The sequence below is a fragment of the Mus caroli genome, unplaced genomic scaffold, assembly GCF_978045245.1.
Source record: "Mus caroli unplaced genomic scaffold, Mus_caroli_1 scaffold_7, whole genome shotgun sequence".
Classification (NCBI taxonomy): Eukaryota; Metazoa; Chordata; class Mammalia; order Rodentia; family Muridae; genus Mus; species Mus caroli.
Window position 1 is genome coordinate 92,451,944 of NW_028227262.1, and position 24,239 is coordinate 92,476,182.

The following is a 24,239-nucleotide window of genomic DNA, read 5'->3' on the forward strand; positions in this document are numbered from 1 at the left end:
TGAGGTAGGGTCAGCAGGCTTAGATTGGCCTGTCTGAAATGGGTTCTGGAGTATGAGAGATGCTTCAGTATCTGACCTTTGGGTAGGTCTAGATGACAATCACCCTGATTATGTGAGACTAAGATGGGGAGTGTCCAAATGTCTTGGCTTTTATTTGAAAAGTATACTTCAGATAGGACTTCTCAGGGTTAGGTGGCAAGTGAGGCAGGAGACTAAGATAGGGTAACTCAGGAATATTATTGAATTGTCTGGAAGAGACATGTCTAGTACATGAATACAGGGCAGAGGTTCAAATGCTGTTTTTGAAAAGCAGAAACCTGTTGACACTGATGGGAACTCCTGGATGTACTTGGCCATGCTTGGTCTTCCTCTTACTGTATTTCCTGTGATTCTTCACTATGTTGCCTGTGATATGATATATGTTTTACTTTAAAAATTGAAACTAATTTTGCTCACATTTTATTTTTGTGTTTTCTTTCCTTTCTGAATAATAGTTATCTTTTTACTAATCAAATTGGTCATCAAACATGTTCTCAATGTCTCCTGAATGTGACCATGTGTTCATACTGAGAGAGCCACATGCCTCTTCTCTTCCTTGACCATTTTTTTTCTGTGTGATTTTTCCTTCTGAAATAAAAGCTTTCATTTCCAGCATTTAAATTTTAATTAAATTTAAATTTAATTCCACATGTTAATTTTCTGTAGCCTACGTATGATGCAATTTAGGATTACGGTCTCATGGCTCCCACCAAGTCTAAAAATTCATTCTAGAGTATGTTTGTATGTATCCTTAGAATTGATCTCTTAGAGCAGGTAGAATGACTTGGTAGTAGGCTTCTTGACTAGCAGGTATAGAATCCTGGGTTTAAGTTCCAGTACCACAAGGACTTTAAAATTTCTCTAGGCATGCATTATTCTGTAATTGTCAGAAGACATTGGCTCACTCTTAAGTTCAGTTACAGCTATCATTTTACATATATATATATATATATATATATATTCATATGTTTATGTTTGTATACAATTTTAGAATCTATTTATTTTAATATTAACTTACACAGTTCAACAATATAAAATATTTATCAATGTAAAATAATCCTTTCATATCTACCCTAATTTCTCTATTACTATTTCATCCACTATATTATTTACATAGGTTTTGATCCTTTTAAAATTTCTTCTTGTTTCTTACTGGAGACAGAATAAAATATACATTTTATGCATATCACCCTCAATTAAATATATCTTTAATCAGCATATAGAGTTATTTCCATTTGGAAGTATTGTTCAGTGGCACAGATGTTTAGAATATGAATACATTGCAGGTAATTCAAGTGGCCGGTAGGTGGTAGTAGCCTAATTATAACAGAATTCCTCAAGTGAGGGCAGCAAATATTAGCCATGGGTAGCTTGGCTCCTTTGGAGTTGCTAAAGGCTAATATCTTTAACAGCACACAAATGTGTTGGTGAGTTGATTTAGTTGTTAAAGAAACCAGGAAAATATTTCAATTATTTGGAACACACAATGCTTCATCTTAATTGTCAACTTGATCAGGTTGATGGATGTCTGGTACACGAGTCAAAAAACTCTGGGTGTGACTGTGGTGTGCTTACAGAAACAATTACATCATAGGGACTTAATGTATCTCCTGATAGACAATTTAGTGACATTATGGGGCATATGAAGGAAGGTGGTCCCTTGTTGGAGGAATTGGTCACTAGGGCTATGTAACTGGGAGCTATATTTTGTCCTGGTTTCTTCCTATATTTCATTCTCTCTTCTTCCCGTTGCCATGATGTAAGTTCTTTTTTTTTTTTTTAATGCCTTCTTTGCTGTGATGGATGAATGCTACAAAAACCATGAGCCAAAATAAATCTTTTCTACCTTATGTCCTTTATATCAGGCATCCTGTCATAGTGACGCAGGGTAGGTATCCAGCACAGCAAATCCTAAGGCAGACAGATAATTAAGACCAGCAGGAGAGCAGAAATGAATTTGCTTAATAGTCATAAAACTGTCAAGACTTGTCAGTATCTGCAAGAAAGTAATTAGTTGTATTTCATTTGATAAGGTTCTTGTTTTTTCTGTAGGCAAAAATCATGTTACCCATCTGTTTTCTTTAATTTCAGGGTATAAAATAAGTTCAAGATAATGAAAGTGGTGATAACCTGGGTTGGGTGAGCGGCACAGGATATCCACAAAACTATTCATTTCAAAGACTAGCGCTTTTCCTTAATAGTGTTTCTTTATCACCTCAACTTAATCATCCACCACTTCCTATTGCTTCTACTTGATTTTTTTTTCCAAACTACCTTTGCAAGATGGAGGTTTTTGTCCTGATGCTTATCACCCCATGCTAACAAGATGGCTGCTGCAGCTCAAATACTATTGTCACCTTTCAGCAGGAAGACGAAATGAAGAGGAGAAAGGAGGGAAAGGTGAAGTTTAAAGGGATGAAAGTATTCTCAGGATAGCCTCAGGCATTTCCAATTATAATTAATTGGAGCAGAATTGCAACACAAAGCTAGCTACAGCAGCAAGGAAAGCTGGGGAATTTCATGTATTTTTTTTTTTTTTCATGTAATTTTTTTTTCCTTTAAGGGAGGAAGGCAGATGAGCTGGGAGTTGGTAATGAAAGTTAAGTGAGTCCTATTTAGTGACTTACTGTCTCTGCCCTTAAGCCTGTCATTGTGACCTTATTTGCTGGTTCGGGTTTTTGAAGATACCATTTGGATATCCCCTGGGGACCCGTACAGAGGGTGGCTTGCGTTTTATGATTCTTTTGATTCGACAAAATGATAGATATTATGAATTCCCTGATGACTGCAAATGAACTTGTATTTTATTAGTTTGTTTATTCTTAAGATTAGTCATCTGTATCTATAAAGCTTTGCTATTTTGCTTAAAAATAACATGCCTCACTTTAATGCCCCATGCCTTCATGCGGACCTTCCTCTAATCCTGCCCTACAGTGTAGCAGCCTGCTCCCTGAAGAGAAGATAGACTACTATGGTTTTGACCATTTTATTCAAGGCCCTAAGAGGCCTTTGGATTTTCCTCTAGACAGCAATCCTGTCTCTGCTCCAGCCTCAGTGGGTGGCTCTGTTGTGTCTTTGAACTGCTGCAGCATCCTTTCCTATTAGCTGCAGTACTGCTGTGGCCTGAGATTCATGTCCTGTGTCACGTTTCCTTGTTGCTCTTCCAGGTCCCCAAAGCTGAGTAGGTGAACCTTCTTTGGTTTCCTACAATACCTTGTTGCTCCCTAGCTATGGTGTATTGCTATGTATTGTTAATGGTCAGAGCTACGAAGACAAACTAGTAAATTTAACAGAAGACTGGTAGGAGCTATAACTTGGATCCACTGAAGATTTTCAATACTTCCTTTCACATCCCTAACTCTTCATTCATCTCTCTATGGTGGGGTCTGGAATGGGACCTGGGTCACTGATGAAATTTAATTCATGTATATTGAACGAGAAAATGAAGGAATGGAGGAAAATGCCCAGGAAGTTGATTGTAAGACCTTTACGTAGCAGCTGCTATTCTTGTTCTTTCTCCTGGTACCAGAACTTCATTAACATATAATTAACATAGAACCAGACTCCATTAATAAAACCAGATCATATTAAGCTATATGGTTAGGGCTTCAAAATTGTCCTGTATTCCAGGGGCTTATGAGTCTGTTTCCTGTTCCTAATGTGCTCTTGACTGATGTAAGAGTAGTTTGAATGGACACTCCAAGGGGATCATCATGGATGGTGATGGTTAGTAATAGAACTTTTCACTGTCATGTGTGTCCTTGATAAAGGTTCAGGAAGGTACTTTCCCTCAGATGTATGACATTCTTCTGCTCTTCATAACAGAGCCACCCTTCAGGCATAGCAAGCCAACATTAATTCTATGGTGGGATGCAAGGGGCTGCTTAAGGTCTTCAAAAAGCTAAGTGTCTCTATGTGCACACATACCTATTCTCTACCTTCCTGTTGCAGCGTGGTCATAGCTAGTGTTGTCTCAGACTCCTCCCTGTACATTACTCATGTTCCATCAATAGGCTTTGTTGAATTAGAATGGTATTCCTTCTGTGTGGGTGGAGTGTTAAAAGCCAAACCAGATGAATGCAATTCTATGGAAGCAAGGCAGGCCTACCTTACAGTGTCTTGGTGCAAATATAAAAACCATTACTCCATGATGAGCTGTGTTTCAACTGTTTTAATTTATTTCTTTAGAATGATGAAGTCAACGGATTAAGAGAGAACTGGCATTGTATAGATAATTGTTTTTATACTCATTGATCATATTGTGGCCATATGAAGAAGCAATGGATCATGGGACAGATGCAGAAGGAGGAGGTACTGTGAGTAGGAGCCATGATTTGAGTCTCTGTGGGAGGAATAAGTGAGTTCAGGGAACAAGGCACAGGATTGGGGAATGGTGTCTGTGAAAGGTAGCTTAGATTTAATTCTATATGACCTGTTTCCTGGGTGATTAGGGTTAGGGTTATTAGGGCAGTGAATAGAGGTCAGGAGCATGAAAGCCCAATAAAAAGGAAGTTGGATGACCCTGGGTGCTAGTGGATGATCAGGGCCAGGAGGCCAAGGAAAGTGATGAAGTTGGCTGTGTTGGGCACATACAAGTGGGCAGATGTCAAAGTACAGAGTTTCCAGAAGATACAACCATGCTTAATAGGCAGGGATCTATGTTGTTATGGAAGAGCTAGAAGAGGTTTGATGCCCAGTATAGGGGAATGCCAGGGTAAGAAGGTAGGAGTGGGTGGGGGGAGTACCCTCATAGAGGCAGGAGGAGGGTGTATGGGATAGGGGCCTCCAGAAGGGCAACCTGAAAAGGGGATAACATTTGAAATGTAAATAAAGAAAATATCCAATAAAAGGAAAAGAAAAAAGAAGAAGAGGTAAAGGAACATTTTGTCACATCCCACCAAGGCTGTGTTCTTTCAGTACTTTGGTTTGAATGCATTAATAATAAACTTAGAATCACTTATAATGTGTCAGTGTTGCATTATTGAAAAGAAATTATTAAGCACTTCTACTCGGTGTAATTTATCCAAAAGCGAACCCAGATTTGGTGTCTCCCCCTGCCTTCCCCCCATCTTCTGTTGTTGCCCGTCTGTTATAAGTCTGAATCTATGCCTGCTGAATGCTGTCTTGTGGATCTATCTGTTCCTGGCTCTGTCTTTGTGCACATGAGTGTGCCTATGGGTGTGTCTGTAACAAAAGGCTTTGCTCTCTCTTTAATTGAACAGCACAGAAAGAATCATACCAGAGAAAGAATAAGGAATAGTTTACAAAATTTTATAAGAGATTAAGTCACTGATTCAAACTGACCCAAGCAGACCCAGATAATAAACACTATTATAATCATCATTGTTTATCAGGCAATATTCATATGTTGCAACCAATATTTATGATGGATATTAATGATATAAGGCTGCTTTCATTTTATTTTCTGTTTTCAGCAAATGATTATCATGATGTACATGCATATATGTATCACTCTCTGATATGGGTATACAAGAGTATCAAACTTAAGATCCCAGCCATGCTTTAGTTTAGATTGGAAAAATTGATGACATGAAAATTCCAAGGCAAGTAAGGTTGGTTGTTATATTTTTCCCTCAAAAACACATTTTGAGTATATAGCAAGTATATATAAACAACAGTTTGAGTATATAGCAAGCCAGTCTTAAGTCTTAAATGACCTCAAGGTGTATTATTAATTCTGGCTGTGAGGTCCAGCAAAAACTTCTAGTCCCTTTGAATGTAAGAGATATTTTTATCATATTATTACACATTATCATGTTGATATTGACATCTTTTGGTGTGGTGGTTTTAATTGTGCCACTCCTTGGGACAAGCATATTCAATCCACCACATTTGTCTAATTCACCTCTACACTTATAACATCATTTCCACCTGATGTTCACCTTTCACACTTAGCTGACATATCTGATGTGTTTTTAAACTGGAGTGTCAATAAATAAATATTGCAAAATAGCCTTTCCAAAATCTTAATATTGCAGAAGAAATGGACAGCTTGATAGTGACTTGTAATTCCTAGAGTGGGCACTCTTTGAATGGGTATCTTTTTAGAATGGCATGTTAAAACCTGGTCTCTGGCCAGCTCAACTCATAGGGGAGACTTGTGCCTGGAAATCCCTGAATAGACATCTTCATGGATACAGGTGCTATTACCCAACACGTGGAGCTGATCCCTCTGCACTGAAACAGGATGCCTGTGATGTTCAACTGTAATTCTGTATATTTACTGCTAGTCTGTCTTCTGCATACAAATAAAAAGATCCCTTATTTATCCACAAATTGCCTGCTGAGTATCTACTCATGGAGCCCCGTGATGTAGGTGTTGATGAGAGATGTCTAAACTTCCTTCTCTGCCTTGCATATCCTGGGTGGGAATGAAGGGCACAGCTGTGACTCATTTGCCCATTTCTCTTTCATCCTTAGGGTCTAAGTCACAGAACTGCCTGTGGAACTCCCTCATTGATGGGCTCACTGGGAATGTTAAGGAGAAACCACGGCCAACAATTGTCCAGGACACCCGACCCCCAGAAGAAATTCTGGCAGATGAGTTGCCACAGCTGGATAGCCCAGAAGCTTTGGTGAAGACATCTTTCAGGTTTGGTGGATGATAATCCAGTTTGTTCTTTCTTAATGGTTTTGAGAGTTGTCTCAGTCCATTTGGCTCCCTACTCAGGGGGCAGCAAATGGCTGTTTCTCTATACTGTATGAATTAGCAATGATGAAGGATTTTTGGAATTAATACTAACTGGACTCCCATGTAACTTTCACAGATGTAGTGAATATCAAGTCTATGGTTTATTTCTGTTGGTAGTTAATTGCTATTGACATTTCAGTGCCAAGGTTTAGGACTCAGTGACGTCAGCAGCTTGAATTGGGCTAATGATGCTTTTGCTTCAAAGGATAATAATGCATTTGGATAAATGCACAGAGATAAAGCATGTGTTGTGATTCATTCAACCCTGTGCCTTTGTTGTCTCTTGCTTGGGGGAGGTTTCTGCTTGGTAGAGACGTAAGCTCTATCACTAAGGTAAATGAAATGCAATCTTGTGTCGTTCTCCAGATGGCTGGCTGCTCTGCTCCTGGTCCCTTAGACTGGCATCTCCCTGGAAAGGACTTTTTCAGTTTTTTTTTAAACTGTATTCTCCATTTTCATTACAACTCTATCTATTATCTTCTTATCCATTATAATAAAAGTTAATCTGGGTATGAGTGTGTTATGAAATGGGATTTATGTTTTTTATGAGTGGGCCTTGCAACATCCAGTGTTATTGTATCAGAAATTGATATCTCATAATTCTTCTAATTTCCTTTCCTCCTTTTCTGCTATAGTAACTTTACTGGTCCTACTTTTCTGGTCACCATAAACTGTTCTATTGTCCAAATAGCAAGTGGAATATACAAATTCCACTCTAGGCAATTCTTAGACTCCATGAAATGTTTTTTAAATGAGCTATCTTTTGCATAGACATAATGTGTGTAATGGCTTAGTTAGAGCCATTTCATTGTGTGCAGGTTCTTATGTAGACTGAATTATAGATGAGTCTGAACAGAAGTGTGAATAGGAGTTTTGTTTGGATTTCTTTATGCAACATGATGGCTACATTGGGGAAGCAAGAGCTGTAGGCAAATAATCTTCTTATTCCCATAAAGGGGTTAATTATTGCATCCTGAGATTTTTTTAAAATAAAGATAAGCTCTCTCTGTAAACCTGCACTTTTCTGCAAATGACAGCAGTAAAGCAAGAATGTTGACTGGCTTTCTTAGTTCCTGAAATCTTGCCCTGGAGCCTGACTCCTCATATACAGTGTATCCATAACCAGTTCCTCCATCTGAAAAGAGGCTCATTGTCTTTTACCATTGCCAACTGAAGGGATACTCTCACAGGACCATCTGATTTGTGTGTTCATCTTCATTACCATTACCCATTCTTCTTATAGTTCCTCGAGCCTTTAAAAAGAAAGTGTATAGTGATTGAAGGTTTCTTTCTTTCTTTCTTTCTTTCTTTCTTTCTTTCTTTCTTTCTTCTTTCTTTCTTCTTTCTTTCTTTCTTTCTTTCTTTCTTTCTTTCTTTCTTTCTTTCTTTCTTTCTTTTTAAACCTGATTTTCTGGTTGTAGCCTGGGCCAACATCTTCATTTATGAAGGAGATTAAGTGATAAATTATTAAGGTGGGAACTTATTTTTGGTACTTCGTATAACTTAACATAGTAGCAATGGAAGAGGAGGCACAATTATTCCACCTTTGTACCAGTTGAGGTTAGAAATTCATTGTCATCAGCCAATCTTTTTTTGGTGTTCTGAATGCTATTATGCACTCTTCCTTACAAAGATGGTTGATTGCTGTGGCGATGTTGAAGAAACAACTTGTACAGCTGTTACTTGTGAATATCAGGATCAGTGGTGAGATTTTTCTTTTTTGCATATAAATTGTCAAGCATACCAAAATACTCAGTTTATTTATCAATTAGTAATTAATCAGTATCAGGTTACCTGTTGATAATGCTAGTTTTTTAAAATGCATTTTGAATTTCAAAGAAAGGAAGAAATTATAGATGAAGTTTAAATAATGCTTGCTGGAGTGTATGTACCCTGGAAATATGAGACTTGTTGATTCACAATATCTATGTCTTAGGAGAAAATCTACCATATATTCACATAATTTTGAACTTCAGGGAAACAGGCACAGTTGGGAGTTTTCACCTGAGGTCCTGTGGGGTCTTGTTTGCTGAGAAGAAATTCATGCTGCCCAGGAACTGTCAGGACTTATCCTCCCAAGAACTCTTTAGTGTCATTACTGAATGCTTCAGAATAAGTGATAGCTCTGATTGTTAGCTTCTTTTTCTCCATTTTGGAATTTACAGCCATGAAATATGGTTGTCAACCCTTATTATCAAACAAGATCCAAACTACAATGGCAATATGTGCCAAGTCCTCAAGAAGACCTCCGTGCTCTTTGACTCCTCATAGATGTTCCATGTTGCTGACAGTTTGAATATCAGCTCTCATCTATGAATAGTATGGATCTTTTCAGAAAAGTTTCACAAGTGTGTATGTTTTGGTTTGTCCCAGGCTCATTGTTACAATAACAAATATCCTCATACTGTCAGGCATGGCTCTGATGTAGAAGAAACTTAAAATATAGAATTGATGTTATAGAAGATTTGCTAATAGACTTGCTTAGAAGACATTAAGTCATACCAAGTAAACATTAGCTAAGGGAGCAATAAATACAACAAAGATAATTAGTCTGCTAGCCAAGCATGTTAGAGATAAGGAATATTTAGGTTGCTGGGGTACAAATTTTCATCAGGATTGACCAGCTATTGTTCCATTCTCCTAACAGAAGGAGGCACACATAACTTACAACCAGCCATTAGACCCATTTCTCTATCACAGAACACACCTGTAATGGGCAACTCAACAGAACAATGCAGGGTGGCAACCATCATTAAATTCTGGCCTGTCATAAAGCTCCTGGTGCTCTTCTTAAGAAAAGCATAGTTGTGTTGTGGTGCATACCTTTAATCCCTGCACTCAGGATGCAGAGGAAGGCCAATCCTTCTGAGTTTGAGGCCAGTCTGCTTTACAAAGTGAGTTCAGGTCAGCTATGGCTATTACACAGAGAAACCCAGTCTCAAAAAAACAAAAAAACAAAAAACAAAAAAAAAGAAAAGCAGAAGCAGATGGAAGGAAGGAAGGAAGGAAGGAAGGAAGGAAGGAAGGAAGGAAGGAAGGAAGGAAGGAAGGAAAAGGAAGAAAGAGAAAAGCATAATTCTGCCAAGTAGGCAAGATGACCCTGGATAATTACTATGTGAAAAAGAATGACATTGGCATACTTAAACAACAATTATGGCAATATCTTTGATGTGTAAATTATAAGCCTATGTGGCCAGACTTGCATATATGGAATCATAAGCCGAAGGTAACACACACACACACACACACACACACACACACACACACACACACATATATATATATGAGATCTTTAAAGTCAGCTCCCCTTTGGACCTTAACCAGAGCCAGATGATGATATTATTGAAGAGCTTTTCACTATTTTTCTTAAGTGTGTGGAGTGAGTTCTCACTAGTGAGGGGATGTTCTACTTTAAGCTTACAACCAACCCAAAAGATGAGGCCTGTTTCTGGTAGTTTGAAGGAGAGTGGACCCAATGGGCTCATTTACTTGAATACTTGCTTCGTATTTGGTTGAACTGTTTGGGAACAGTTAGAAGATGTGGCCTAGATGGAGGACGTATGTCACTGAGGGGTGGATTTTGAGCCTTTAAAAGACTTATACCATTCTTGCGGTTTCATAGTTGAGGATCAATATGTGAGCTCTCAGCTCTTCCTTCACTCTACCATCATGGACTCCAACCCTCTGAAATCATAAGTCAAATTAAACACTGTCATTTCTGAGTTGCCTTCATGATGGTGTTTTATCATAGCAATAAAAGTATAACAATGGTACTATGTCAGAGAAGAAGAAACTGTCTCAGGGAGGTGGAGCCTATGATTTGGGCTAAATTCAAATACAGACTAATAGGAATGCTTACTTCGGTGTTGGCTGTTACTAATGGCAGTAGACAGGGGAAAGCTAGGATTCTATGTCAGGTCCAGTTGGAATCTCACCTTAAATAACAAGGTGAGATTGAAATAAATTGAAAGCATCCAATTTAGATTCACGGTAAGTTCCCCGATTTTCTACCTCAAACTCGTCCTGCAAACAGCTTGGAACTACCACTAAAGGTTAACATGATTTATGTTAGTTAGCACTAATAGTAGAATGTGACACTGAAAGTGAGACTTTGACATTCAGAATTTGAAAAATGAATGAACCATCCTTCCTCCCTCTGGGCTACACATGGCTAGCAGAGGTGTGCAAATCCACCTTAGGCCTAAGTACCCTCATCTTCTCCTCTGCTGGATGCTGAAGGACAGATACTCAATGTCTTGGGGCAGAGAGTTCAGTGTAGTCTTATGAAGAAAGTTCCAGGGCTTGAAGGGTAGCAATGTTCCTTCTTGTTCAAATCCAAGTCCCAGCTGTCTCTGGAAAGGGTCATGGTGTAGCTCTTATCCTAAGGTCTGGGCTCTTCATCATCTCAGAATGGACAATGCTGGGTGCCTAGCTAGATAGGTTCAGTGTTTAGTGTATCCATATTGTATTTTAGTTCCAATGTACTTACCACTGGGGTTTGTTTCATGTCTTAAAGCCTCTATTTTCTGTCCTTTGTTTTCTTTCCCCTTTCCTTCAATTTTATGTGAAGACATATTTGGGAAACAAGAGATAAAATAGATTTTAATCCATAACTTTGAAAATGATTAAGTCAAGTCATTTAACACATCCTGGCCTTGAATATCACAAGCATGAATTTGTAATATGTAGTTCTTAACCTATGTGGAGCCCGTTTACCCTGTTTCCTCATCTTCTGAACAGAAACACAAGCTTCAGAGATTACTATTAGGATGAAATGGGTTAAACAGTCTCACAACCTCCAATTCCTTCTTTTGCAAGAATTCCAAACACAGTTTAAGGTTACATTGACCCTTTGTACCCAAGCTTATTCTTCTGTTCCTGGGTCCTGAGGATCTGAGCCCTGTAGGTGCTATATGAGTAAGGCATGGCATTGACCCAACATTGTGAGTAGCAGGAGAAGTCCTGAAGCTACCCCGTGTATCAGTCATCTCAGTTGCTTACCTTGAACTCTGTGTCTCCTAGGGTGGGTGGAGTCCTCAGGTTTGGATAGTTTGGCTTTTGGAAGAGGAAGACAATACTCCCCAGAGAAGGCTTGATAACCTTCTCTCACTTAGAGTGTCTGTATTTGGGTTCTGGCATTTATTTTCTAGATTCTATACATAGGAAATTAAGCATATGTTCTCAAGAGCAGAGCCCAATGGAACCAACCCTTCAGTCTGAGAGAAGTGTAAGGTCTTGTTAGATGCCATTGGATGGTTGTGTTTTCCATTCCATATTAAATTATTGAACCCCTCATTTTGGCATATGGCAGTCATTTTTCTACCAGGGACTCCTGCCAAGAAGTCAATTTCTGACTTGATTACTTTTAGGAATTATGCAGTGTAGTTGATGGTGGGCGTGGCATGTGGCTGAATCCCTAAGGGTTCCAGCCCCACCCCCCAATGAGTCATGGGTTAGTGTGCCCAGTTAGTTCGAGGGAAGTCTGGCTGTGCAGATTTATCATCATGTGTGGCTACCTATATGAGCTCCCAGATGCATTTACTTTCCCGATTTAGTGTTGCCTTCAGGGAATTTCTCTGTTTCTCTATGGTCTTTGATAATCCTCAAGTTTACCAAGAGGGAATGTAAAGGAAGGATTTGAGGATTTAAAAACATTTTTATTCATCTATAACATTTTCTTGGGTCAAAGTGATGAGTTTCATTATGACTTCTTTGCATGTGTATCATTTCTCTAATCTCATTTTGTTCTCCCTCTTCTGTCATCCCTCTTTTAGCTGGTTCCTTTTCTTCCACCAATTACTTCCTCCTTCAGCTTCCAGTTAATGTATTACACTGCCCTCTCCTCCCATAAGAGCCACCTTTCTGCTTCTGTAACCTGTATGTACACACACACACACACACACATTTAAATATGTGCATATGTGCACACACAATTTTAAATTTTAAATCGAGAAGTGTTTATAGTGATGTTGGTTTTCTGGGAAGGCATCTTTCTCTAAGGAGATCTTTAGAGATGTCAGTTTTTCCTCATTAAAGTTGGTAACATATGCGTATAGCAATCACCTGCCCTGGCATTCTTCTTGGTCTTTGCATTGGGAGTTTTGGAAAGAAGGAGCTTGTCTATTGTGCCCATCTATTGTCATATTTTGCTGTCAAATCTTTTACTACAGGAACATGCTTAGACCATGACCTTGTTATTCTGTGGGGGACAACTGGCCTGGTGATGGGTAAGGCTATTGTTCCAAGGGTACTGAGCATAGCAGACATGCTGAATCTATCTGTGGATGCTAACCTTTATGATGAGGGTTTGTCTTTAAGGCCTCCTGAGTGGGCTTGAGGAGGTACAGCACAGCAGCTAAGTCATCTCTGTCCATCCTTTGCTGGGAGTCAAATCCCCTTCCTGGTTTCACCCATATTCTTCAGCTCCTTTCACATTGTCTTCCCTGATATATTTCTTGTGTGTTTAATTCTGACTTTATAAAGTATCCAGCCATTCTGGTATCCTCTCCTGGGCCACTCTGTCACTTACAGCTTGTGCCTTAGACACAGCTCCAAGGCCATGGTCCTAGGAATCCTAGGCTAGGCTGTATATTTACTTTTATTTTTCACATGAGATGGTGTTGCTTCTCACTGGATATAGTATTATTACAAGACTGAAACTTTTCTCAATTTCTTATACTTTTATTGCTTACAGTAGACTTTAGAAGCATTGGATTAAAACAACAACAACAGCAACAACAACACAACACAGAGGAGAATTTAAATTAATACTGAAAGAATGACTATTGCTATTACCCAAGGCATGCATACATATATGTGCATGCCTTGATTATAGCCAGGGAACCTGTCTCTGACCCTCTCTTACCTAGAGTGTGTGTGTTCTTATTCAAACCAGGGCACATTATCTTTGAGCTGCAGAAACAGAGCCAGCTTATGGGGTAGCCTTCTCTTTTTGAGTTTATCTTTCTTTCCTAATATCAGAACTGTATGGTTTCAGGCTCTGGGAATATAATTTCATTGGCTCCTTGACATCAGGGGATTTCCTGGTCAAGAGAGAGAACAGTGGTACAAATGCCATTGGAAATATCCTGTGGACTGCAGAAGCCTCCAACACGGAGGTGCTTGTTAGAACTCAGCTTGCCAAGGCTCACACCCAGATTCCTTTCTTGCTAAACATGTTTGATGTCATTTATCAAAGGATAGAACATTTATTCTTGCTTGTTAGTAGGGGATGAGAGCTACTTTACAGAAATTATACTTTTTAGATTGATATCACAGTGTGAGGGAGACCTGTGTAGCAAGATTACAGCTTTGTTAGCACCCTAGAGTGTGAAGAAAATGTTGCTTTCAAGGTTTCTTTTTAATTGGCCAGAACTTCCTCTAGAATTTCTTACTTTACTGGGAAAGGAGGGGGGTGCATTTGAAGCTTCTGTTAGCTTCACATTTGGATAGTGCCCCCCCCCCATGATTTAGGTCTCCTACCCCATTTTCCCCACCCTGTACTTTGAGATGAGTTCTTGCTAAGATCGCTAAGTCTGTCTTGGGACTCACTATGTTGGTCTTAAGTTTCTGATGTCTTGCTTCAGCTTTCTGGGTATGCTGGAATTATAGGTATGCACCATCACATTTGGTTAACTTTAGGTTCTTGAAGTAAAATGCTCAAATGTTTGGACTCAACTAGTAGGTCTGGTTGTGATTCTCCTATGGTTCTTGACCAAATGGTCCAGTCTTCAGTCCTGGCTACAGCCGTTTCTATGGTAGCAGCACTGTCTGACTCTCCCCAGTCAGGAGCCTAGGTGATGTCTCAGGTTTGGCTGATGATGTCAGGCAATTCTGGGACCTGTTCAAATTACACCAAGCCTAAGGGACAATAAAAGAAATGTAAATTTTGCTCTTTTTGGTCACTTATCAGCTGCTTCAATCCCGTTGGTGTGGGGCCTCCAGACTAGTAGTAGGTATCTCTCCAGAGAAGGGAAGAAAGAAGACCACAACTGTCACTTTTTCAGTCAGGTTGCCAGTGTCTCTGCAGCACCACAGAAAGAAGCTCAGTCTGGTTTCCCACTTTTTCTGTGTTATTTACTGCCTTTCTTTTTCCAGCACCAGGCCTGGGGCTAAGTCATAATGGTGGGTGGATGGGTAAACAAACAGATTGGTTTGATGATTTGGGACCCTGCCCCTGGAAAAATCTCAAAAATACCATATGTTAGTGCTAATAGCTTTCTGTATCTTTTTTGTATGTATATGCGTGCTGAAATTAACGTTTCTTAATGAAGAAAATAAACCCCTTTACATCTGTGTCCTGTAGAATGAAAATGTGGCCATGACTTGACTGGCTATTGAAGTCTGTTCTCTGTATCAGGAGATCTAATCAGGTTGTTAACCTTGTAGTAATGCGACCAAATGCCTTATGTAATAGAAATGCTAGTTCACATAGCATTATGGCAAGCTGTTTGACTAACTAGAAGAAAAAAGCAGGATCTCTCTTAGTGCCACAGTGGTATCCTGTCTTGGTACAGGAGATACAGGCAGTGAACTGGACCAGTGTCAGTGTGTACCCTACTCTCCCACCTCATGTGGATCTGTGAACACGTCTGTGAATTGCCCTTAGATGATCCATGAATGAGTCTACTCTGGATTGTCATAAAGGGTAGAGCAAGACAAATAGCTTGGGAGAGTCAGGAAAATGGTATAGGTTAAGGGAGCTGTTAGACTTGTGTCTATGGTATAGAAAAGGGAAACTGAAAAAGTCTAGGGACAGCCAGAGAGAAGGTAAAGTAAGCAAGGGTAGCAGGGTCTTGTGTTACCGGGGAAGGAGTGGAGAGAACAGAGGAAGCCTGAGAGAGGGAAAGCTTGAATGTATATTGTTATGTCAAGGCCCCCATTTCCTCAGCCACACGGGAATGGAAAGGTCTTCCTGAGTTAGGCTCAGGGGAATGGCGAAGCCTTCCTTGAAGTTCTGAGTGGGAACAAGTGAGCCGTATATTAAAAAAAACAAAAACAAAAACAAAAACAAAAACAAAAAACCCCCAAACTAGCAATGGTAGCTTCCGCCTCCCAGATATTTAAAGTGTGATTCTGTTTACCTATAGATACTTCCTACCAAGACCAGCTAACCCTGTCGACAGCCCTCTATAAAGTAACATACAGAGTTTCCAGTGTGTTGCATTAGGTGGTGTATCTCCAGCAGAGTAGACATAGCCCACCTGACTCTGGCTTTTGTGTGCCCATGTGTTTGTTGTTTCTTTAGTGTCAACAGTCCGTTCATTCATTCCCTAGCCATTCCTGGTCAGGGTTTCAGGATTAAGCTTTGAGGGACTGGCACAGCAAAGGAATTCCAGTTTTATTCCACGGGTAAACATCTTTGTTGTTCTTTGAGATCATTGGGGAGGCAGAAAAGACTGTGTAATTCTTCCCAGGCTATAGACTTAAGAATTAAATTTATCCTATACATGTAGCCTCAAAATAAAGGTTTTGCAGGCAGCGATGGAGATAGAAGATGATCTAGGATCTGGTCACCTGTAGATTTCATGGTACCCAGAGGAGATGCAGAGATGAATTTAGGTAGAAACCAGTGGTATCCCTCCATAGATTGGAGCAGAGTTCATAGCTTGAATTTCTTTTAAATGCAGTGGTCGTTAATAGTCATCGACTAGACCTCCCCATCACACATAGCCTGCCATGGTTTCCTGATTATTGATTACTGTTACGTGTGGCAAAAAGTGATTTGGAAGGCCGAATAGTCTTTAGGCTTCAGGAATACTAGGTTGGAGCTCTTCTGGCTTGTGGCAGACTTGCAGATGCACATGTCCATTTAGACAGTGCTCATAACCTAAGTTCAGGTAGGAGGGATTAAGTACTTGAAGGCAGACATACATAAACATCTCCAAGGAGTGAGCTGTGTACTTTCCGAAGGAACAAAGAAGTTGTGACTCAGACAGCCACCTTGGCCTGGAGAACCAAGCCTGTAAGTATAGATTAGTTCATTCTTCTCATTTAATGGAAACAGCTCAGGTTTTGAAAAAGAACAGTATGTGTGGGGTAGTGAATATATTATAATTGTTTAATTATGTGTTTATATAATGATTTGCTCTTCTTTTTAAAAAATTGATTTGCATTCTTCTACATGATAACCACCAGTTGTGCCAGCACCATTTGTTGAAAATGCTGTCTTTCTTCCACTGGATGGCTTTAGCTCCCTTGTCGAAGATCAAGTGACCGTAGGTGTGTGGGTTCATTTCTGGGTCTTCAATTCTATTCCATTGGTCTACTTGTCTGTCGCTATACCAGTACCATGCAGTTTTTATCACAATTGCTCTGTAGTAAAGCTTTAGGTCAGGCATGGTGATTGCACCAGAGGTTCTTTTATCCTTGAGAAGAGTTTTTGCTATCCTAGGTTTTTTGTTAGTCCAGATGAATTTGCAGATTGCTCTTTCTAATTCGTTGAAGAATTGAGTTGGAATTTTGATGGGGATTGCATTGTTGTTTTTTTTAAAAAAAAACTTTTGCACATGTCTGCAACACAGACTGACTGCTCTCAACCCCACCCCTGCCATCTTGTTTGCTCCCCTCCCATGTTTATGACTATCTCCTGAGAGTGACCTGACTGCCTCTGTCACCATTTATTTGTCAGGGCCTTCTGGGCTGAGCAGTGAGTACACATCAAGACATACTTCCTGGCCCCTCCTTCTGCAATGTTCTCCGAGACTTAGAGAGGGTTATATGCATGTGCTGTGCAGGGCTAGGTCCACAGGCACTACTTGTTTTTTGCATTGTGTGGCTGTGAATTGCTTCATTCACCACCAGAAGGTGGTTAGTCAAGGCTTCTCCAACTAACACTGGAGCAGCTTTTTTTCTACAGGCATAAACATAGATATTTGTAGGGCAGTTTGCAGCTTTGCCAATTTTGTTCAGCATCAGTAATAAGCTCGCTGCTTGGGCCAATAACCTCCCCAGACTTCAGCTTGTGGTCTGGCTAACATCACCAAGTATGGGTCATCCCATTTTCCCTATAGAGTAGCTATCAGGTCCAGTAAGAGAAGAGTTGGTTACCCCTACGACAATCAAGCCACTATTGTGCAGATATCTTGCCTGGAAGATTGAATTTCTCATTCATAGAGTTCACTGCTTGAATGGACAAGACTGATAGTGTCTTTTCTCCTTAAGCAGTCCACTCAGCATCCTCTGGTCCTTTACTGCCTGCCAGCTTGGAAGGGATTTCTAGCTCCGTGCCAGTTTCTGTTCTCTATAGCTTACAGTCAAGATATGATGGACATTCCGTAATATGATCTCATCCTCTAGTGATGGTAGGCAGCCAAGAAGATTGACAGGAGTTCACATTGTCTGTGCCCCAGTCTGGGTTGTGTTCTATGTGTTGCTGAATCTCCCAGGGCAGTGTGTCATCTAGTGATAAAATTTAACCCTGGGTTAACCTGTGTATAATAAATACTTCTGTATTTGTTTTTCAAAAAAATGTTTTAGCAATATTCAAAATTCTATGAACACTGCAAGGCTGATGAAATAACTGGTCTATGTTCCTCTTGGAACCACCTTTTGTCATCTGGTGTTTGTCTTAGATCCATCATCTTTGTCCATCTTCCTCTGGCTCCTGAACCATATGACCCTAGGTTATAGAGAGTATGATCTTTCAGTTTTAACTTTATCTCTTCAAAAAACCCAAAAACCAAAAACCAAAAACAACAACAAAAAACAAAACAACAACACAAAACCTAATATCTTCGAGAAAACTTGTACAATCAGGAAACTCACTATTGATATAATTTTAGATCCTCATATACAGTCCACATGTATTTCACCAGATGCCCCAGTGATATCTTTTAAATCAGTCCTGCTTTTCATTGATCTAGGTTTCTTTCCAGATGTGTCCATCACCTTAATTGTGTCTCTTTAGAAACCTTCAATCCTGTAAACAGATGTTCATCTTTTCTCTGTCTCTCATGATACTGACGTAATAGTTTATTTATTTTAATTGTCTGTATGTGCGTAGGTGCAGCTGAGTATAAATGGTTGTGAGCCACCTGATGCAGTGCTGGTAACTGAATTCACGTCCTCTGAAAAGAGCAGAAAATATTCTTTCTTTTTTCTTTTTTTATTAGATATTTTCTCTATATACATTTCAAATGCTATCCCGAAAGTTCCCTATGTCCTTCCCCCCTCCCCCGCCCTGCTTCCCAACTCACCCACTCCCACTTCCTGGCCCTGGCATTCTCCTGTACTGGGGCATATAAAGTTTGCAATACCAAGGGGCCTTTCTTCCCAGTAATGGCTGACTAGGCCATCTTCTGCTACATATGTAGCTAGAGACAGGAGCTCTGGGGGTACTGGTTAGTTCATATTGTTGTTCCACCTATAGGGTTGCAGACCCCTTCAGCTCCTTGTGTGCTTTCTCTAGCTTCTCTATTGGGGGCCCTGTGTTCCATCTTATATGACTGTGAGCATCCACTTCTGTACTTGCCAGGCACTGGCATAGCCTCATACAAGACAGCTATACCAGGCTACCTTCAGCAAAATCTTGCTGGCATATGCAATAGTGTCTGGGTTTGGTGGCTGATTATGGGATGGATCCCCTGGTGGGGTAGTCTCTGGATAGTCCATCCTTTCGTCTTAGCTCCAAACTTTGTCTCTGTAACTCCTTTCATGGGTATTTTGTTCCCTATTCTAAGTAGGAATGAAGTATCTACCCGTTGGTCTTTACTCTTCTTGATTTTCTTGTGTTTTGCAAATTGTATCTTGGGTGTTCCATGTTTCTGGGCTAATATCCACTTATCAGTGAGTGCATATCTAATTTACCTCACTAAGGATCATCTCAGATACATCCATTTGTTCAAGAATTTCATAAATTCATTGTTTTTACTAGCTGAGAAGTACTCCATTGTGTAAATGTACCACATTTTCTGTATCCATTCTTTTGTTGAGGGACATCTGGGTTCTTTCCAGCTTCTGGCTATTATAAATAAGGCTGCTATGAACATAGTGAAGCATGTGTTCTTATTACCAGTTGGAACTTCTTCTGGGTATATGCCCAGGAGAGGTATTGCTGAATCTTCTGGTAGTATTATGTCCAATTTTCTGAGGAACCTCCAGACTGATTTCCAGAGTGATTGTACAAACTTGCAATCCCACCAGCAATGGAGAAGTATTCGTCTTTCTCCATATCCTCGCCAGCATCTGCTGTTGCCTGAATTTTTGACCTTAGCCATTTTGACTGGTGTGAGGTAGAATCTCAAGATTGTTTTGATTTGCATTTCTCTGATGATTAAGGATGTTGAACATTTTTTTTTCAGGTGCTTCTCAGCTATTTGGTATTCCTCACTTGAGAATTCTTTGTTTAGCTCTGATCCCCATTTTTAATGGGCTTATTTGAATTTCTGGAGTCCAGCTTCTTGAGCTCTTTGTATATATTGGGTATTAATCCCCTATCAGATTTAGGATTGATAAAAATCCTTTCCCAACCTGTTGGTCGCCTTTTTGTCTTATTGACAGTGTCTTTTGCCTTACAGAAGCTTTGCAATTTTATGAGGACCCATTTGTCAATTCTTGATCTTACAGCACAAGCCATTGCTGTTCTGTTTAGGAATTTTTCCCCTGGGCCCATATCTTCAAGGCTTTCCCCTACTTTCTCCTCTATGAATTTCAGTGTCTCTGGTTTTATGTTGAGGTCATTGATCTACTTAGACTTAAGCTTTGTACAAGGAGCTAAGAATGGATCAATTCACATTCTTCTACATGATAACCGCCAGTTGTGCCAGCACCATTTGTTGAAAATGCTGTCTTTTTTTCCACTGGATGGTTATAGCTCCCTTGTCAAAGATCAAGTGCTCTAGCACCATGAAACTGATATTTTAAGATAACCTACCTATATGTTTCTTGTCCATAATGCCTCTTGTATGGAATATTCCTCCAGTTGGGTTTGCCTGGATATGATCATCCCTTTCATCAGAAATGCTGCATCTATGATGCTGTGTGTTTGTTAGCATGGTGTGCGTGGGAGTAGTTGTTTTCCCCGTTACTCATGATAATGACTTCAACTTCAACTGCTTGATTAAGGCATCTTCACCACTTATTCATGACCTCTCATTCATAACTAAATTATCTTTGAGGAGCACTTTGATGCTCTAACACTTTTTCTCAATAAAAGTACACAAGGGTTCTAGCACGAACTGATGAGATCTGTTGGAATCAATGTCGATTTCTACCTTTTTGTCTGTTACCCTTCTATTTACCAAAGGACAATTGGCTTCTTCAATGGTATCAGTATAGACTTTGGGTTTTTCTTTTCTCACTATTTTGTTTATTTAGTCTTCTTGGAGGCTTTTTTAAAAGTATATATACTTGATATAAAGAGAGATCAATCAGAGGGGGGCAAGGTGGCTTTGGTGAATGTGGGTACCACATGTGGCTTTGGTGAGTATCTTAGTCAGGGTTTGTATTCCTGCACAAACATCATGACCAAGAAGCAAGTTGGGGAGGAAAGGGTTTATTCCACTTACACTTCCATGCTGCTGTTCATCACCAAAGAAGTCAGGACTGGAACTCAAGCAGATCAGAAAGCAGGAGCTGATGCAGAGGCCATGGAGAGTTGTTCTTTATTGGCTTGTCTCCCCTGGCTTGTTCAGCCTGCTCTTTTATAGAACCCAAGACTACCAGCTCAGAGATGGCACCACCCACAAGGGGCCTTTCCCCCTTGATCACTAATTGAGAAAATGCCTTACAGTTGGATCTCATGGAGGCATTTCCTCAACTGAAGCTCCTTTCTCTGTGATAACGCCAGCTGTGTCAAGTTGACACAAAATTAGCCAGTACAGTGAGTGTAGGTACCACATGTGGCTTGAGTGAGTGTGAGTACCACATGTGGCTTGGGTGAATCATGGGTACCATGTGCAGCTTTGGCAGGTGCTGTGTAATTCATAGGTCATGTGATTTAGCACCAGCATCCTGCTTCATTTTCTTGGAGGATGCAGATGTGCATCTGGAATCTATGTTGTGTGAGAAAATTAGCTTTATTATGACTAGACATCTATATTTAGGTATTCCTCAACAATGGGCAAGTCCCAGTACCACTGACCTATTCTTTGTATCTCCCTCCTATCCTTTTCATCTTAACCCATGACCTATACATTGCATAGGACAGTAGTACTAGCTGACTTGACTTGGGTTGAGGGTTAAGTATTTTCCTACTTTTGTATATTTATATGTTATAACAAGCTTTTTAATCTTTATAACTTCTTCTAATATGTAAAGCACAAATTCATTCTTTCCTCTAGGACCATGATACTTATTAATTCAGAGCCAGGTAGTTTTGGCTCTAGAACCATGCTTAGTTACTGGATCACATTGCCTCTCTGGCAGTTGTTTTGGTGTTATGGCTTTGTTTTTGATATGGTCTAGACCTTCATTTGTGGATCCTGCTTCCTACCTTCTTTTTTTCAACCCCCTCTAATGCTGGATGCCAAGATAAATCTTCTTGCCTTGCCTTCTTCATCATTTCTGGGAACCCAGTGTCAGTGTAGCAATGGTGACAGGGCCTGAGCACCTTACTGCCCGGTATCCCCAGGATATTAGCTTAGATATGCAGATTCAGCTGTGGGGATGTAGAGTTAGGGAGTCAAGGTGTATTGCCACCAGCAGTGAGCTCTTATCTTCTACTTGTGGACCTTCTGTGCACACCCTGCTGGCCAGAGACCTTTCTCTGCAATGCTGAGACTCTTTTGGTCACAGTGTGAAATATGGGGGCACAATAGAGAGTGGTTATGATCACTTCACTAAAAGATGAAAAAAATAAAATTAGTGTAGTGCCTCATCTCCATTAATTGAAGTTTTGGCCACTAATTGATTAAGTTTGGCTTTGCAAAAGGAGAGAGAGAGAGAGAGAGAGAGAGAGAGAGAGAGACAGAGACAGAGACAGAGACAGAGAGACAGAGAGAGAGACAGAGAGAGACAGAGAGAGAATCCGTAAGGAACAGCACAGCATATAAATTGCTAACACAGTGGATTATACTTCTCATACAATCAGCAGTGAATGAAATTTGTCTTTCCCCACTTAGAAACTTTGCCTTTGACTATACCTTGTGGTATCTGTCCATTCAGATTCACTATTGCGCTTCTCTTTCAGTGGTTCTAAACTGGGGCTGTGCAACAAACTCATGAGTACTTCAGACAGTATCCTGCTGAATCTCTGCTTGTGTGTATTACAAGATGCTTTGGCCCAGCTGCTATGTGGAAGGACTGAGGCCTGTACCAGTTTTTCCTTTGGCCTTCTCTGGCTTCTTTTTTCCTCCTATATCCACATCACCATTATGTGCACTGCTGTTACTAGATGATGTTCTTTAAAGGACCCCCTAAGCCCTTCCTATCTATGATCACCAGATTCAGAACTCACTGCCCGTTCCTCAAAGAGCACAATATATCTAGGGCAGGTGTCTGGAGTTTTCAAAAGGTCACGCACGGATGACTCTCCCACCTCTTGAGATGCCATATGTCCATACTGTTTTAGATATCTGAAGTGTTACCAAATGTCCCTTATGTCACTTTTCTCCAAAAGCCAATTCAACAGAATGCAGGCAAATTACGTTTTCTTTTGAGAATGTGCTATGTGGATACTTCCAAAAGCCTGGGAGGCAGTGACTATTTTTACTTACTATTTAATGGCTGCCACATCTTGTCACTCTGTGGGTCGGCTGAAGCATTGCTTCACAAGTCCTTTTGTTTATCTTTTTCAAAATGGTATCGTGCTATAAAACAATATTATTACCTTTGTAGAACACTTGATAAGTGGAGAAAACATCCCACATACCACCTCTGCTGTCATTCTGGCCTCATTCCTGGAGTTTTACCATTTATACCTATTCTCTTAATTATGGTATGAAGACATTGAATCCAAACATTTTCACTGAAGATTAAAATCTTTAGTGTGGAGGATCCCAGACACCAGAGAAACATGATGCTCCCAGGACCCAACGGGATTGACTTCAGCTGTAATGCACAGATATGGGAAGATAAAACCTGTAGAGAACACCTCCAGTAATAGGCACGGCTCCTGGTCGAGGGATGGGGCTACCTGCCCATCTCAGTTTTTTAACCAGAAATGTTCCTGTCCAAAGGGAGAACAGGGACAAAAAAAATGGAACAGAGATTGAAGGAAGGGCCAAATGGGGACTGCCCCACCTGAAGATCCATCGTGTCTGCACACTCCAAACCCAACACTGTTGCTGTGGTCAAGAGGTGCTTGCGAAGAGGAACCAAGTATGGCAGTTCCTGGAGAGGTCTGGCCAGCAACTGATCAATGCAGAGGTGGATGCTTGGAGCCAACCATCAGGCTGAACTCAGGGAACCTGGTAGGGGAGCTGGCAGAAGGACTGGAGGAGCAGAGCGGGATTGAAACCCCACTGGAAGAAAAACATAATCTGACCTGACCACCCAGTTCTCCTAGAGACTAGACCACCAACCAAGGAGTATTCCTAGAGGGATCTAT

At 40.3% G+C, this 24,239-nt stretch overlaps 1 protein-coding gene across 4 annotated transcripts in view; it reads left to right on the forward strand.

Moving 5' to 3' along the window:
• Pde1c (phosphodiesterase 1C) overlaps nt 1-24,239 on the forward strand; it is a 575,927-nt gene that overhangs the window by 216,704 nt on the left and 334,984 nt on the right. For all 4 annotated transcript variants that reach the window (XM_085840595.1, XM_029478709.2, XM_085840594.1 and 1 more), the window contains one exon: nt 6,481-6,652. In XM_085840595.1, the coding sequence (XP_085696721.1) occupies nt 6,481-6,652 (172 nt within the window). The remainder of the gene's footprint in view (nt 1-6,480; nt 6,653-24,239) is intronic.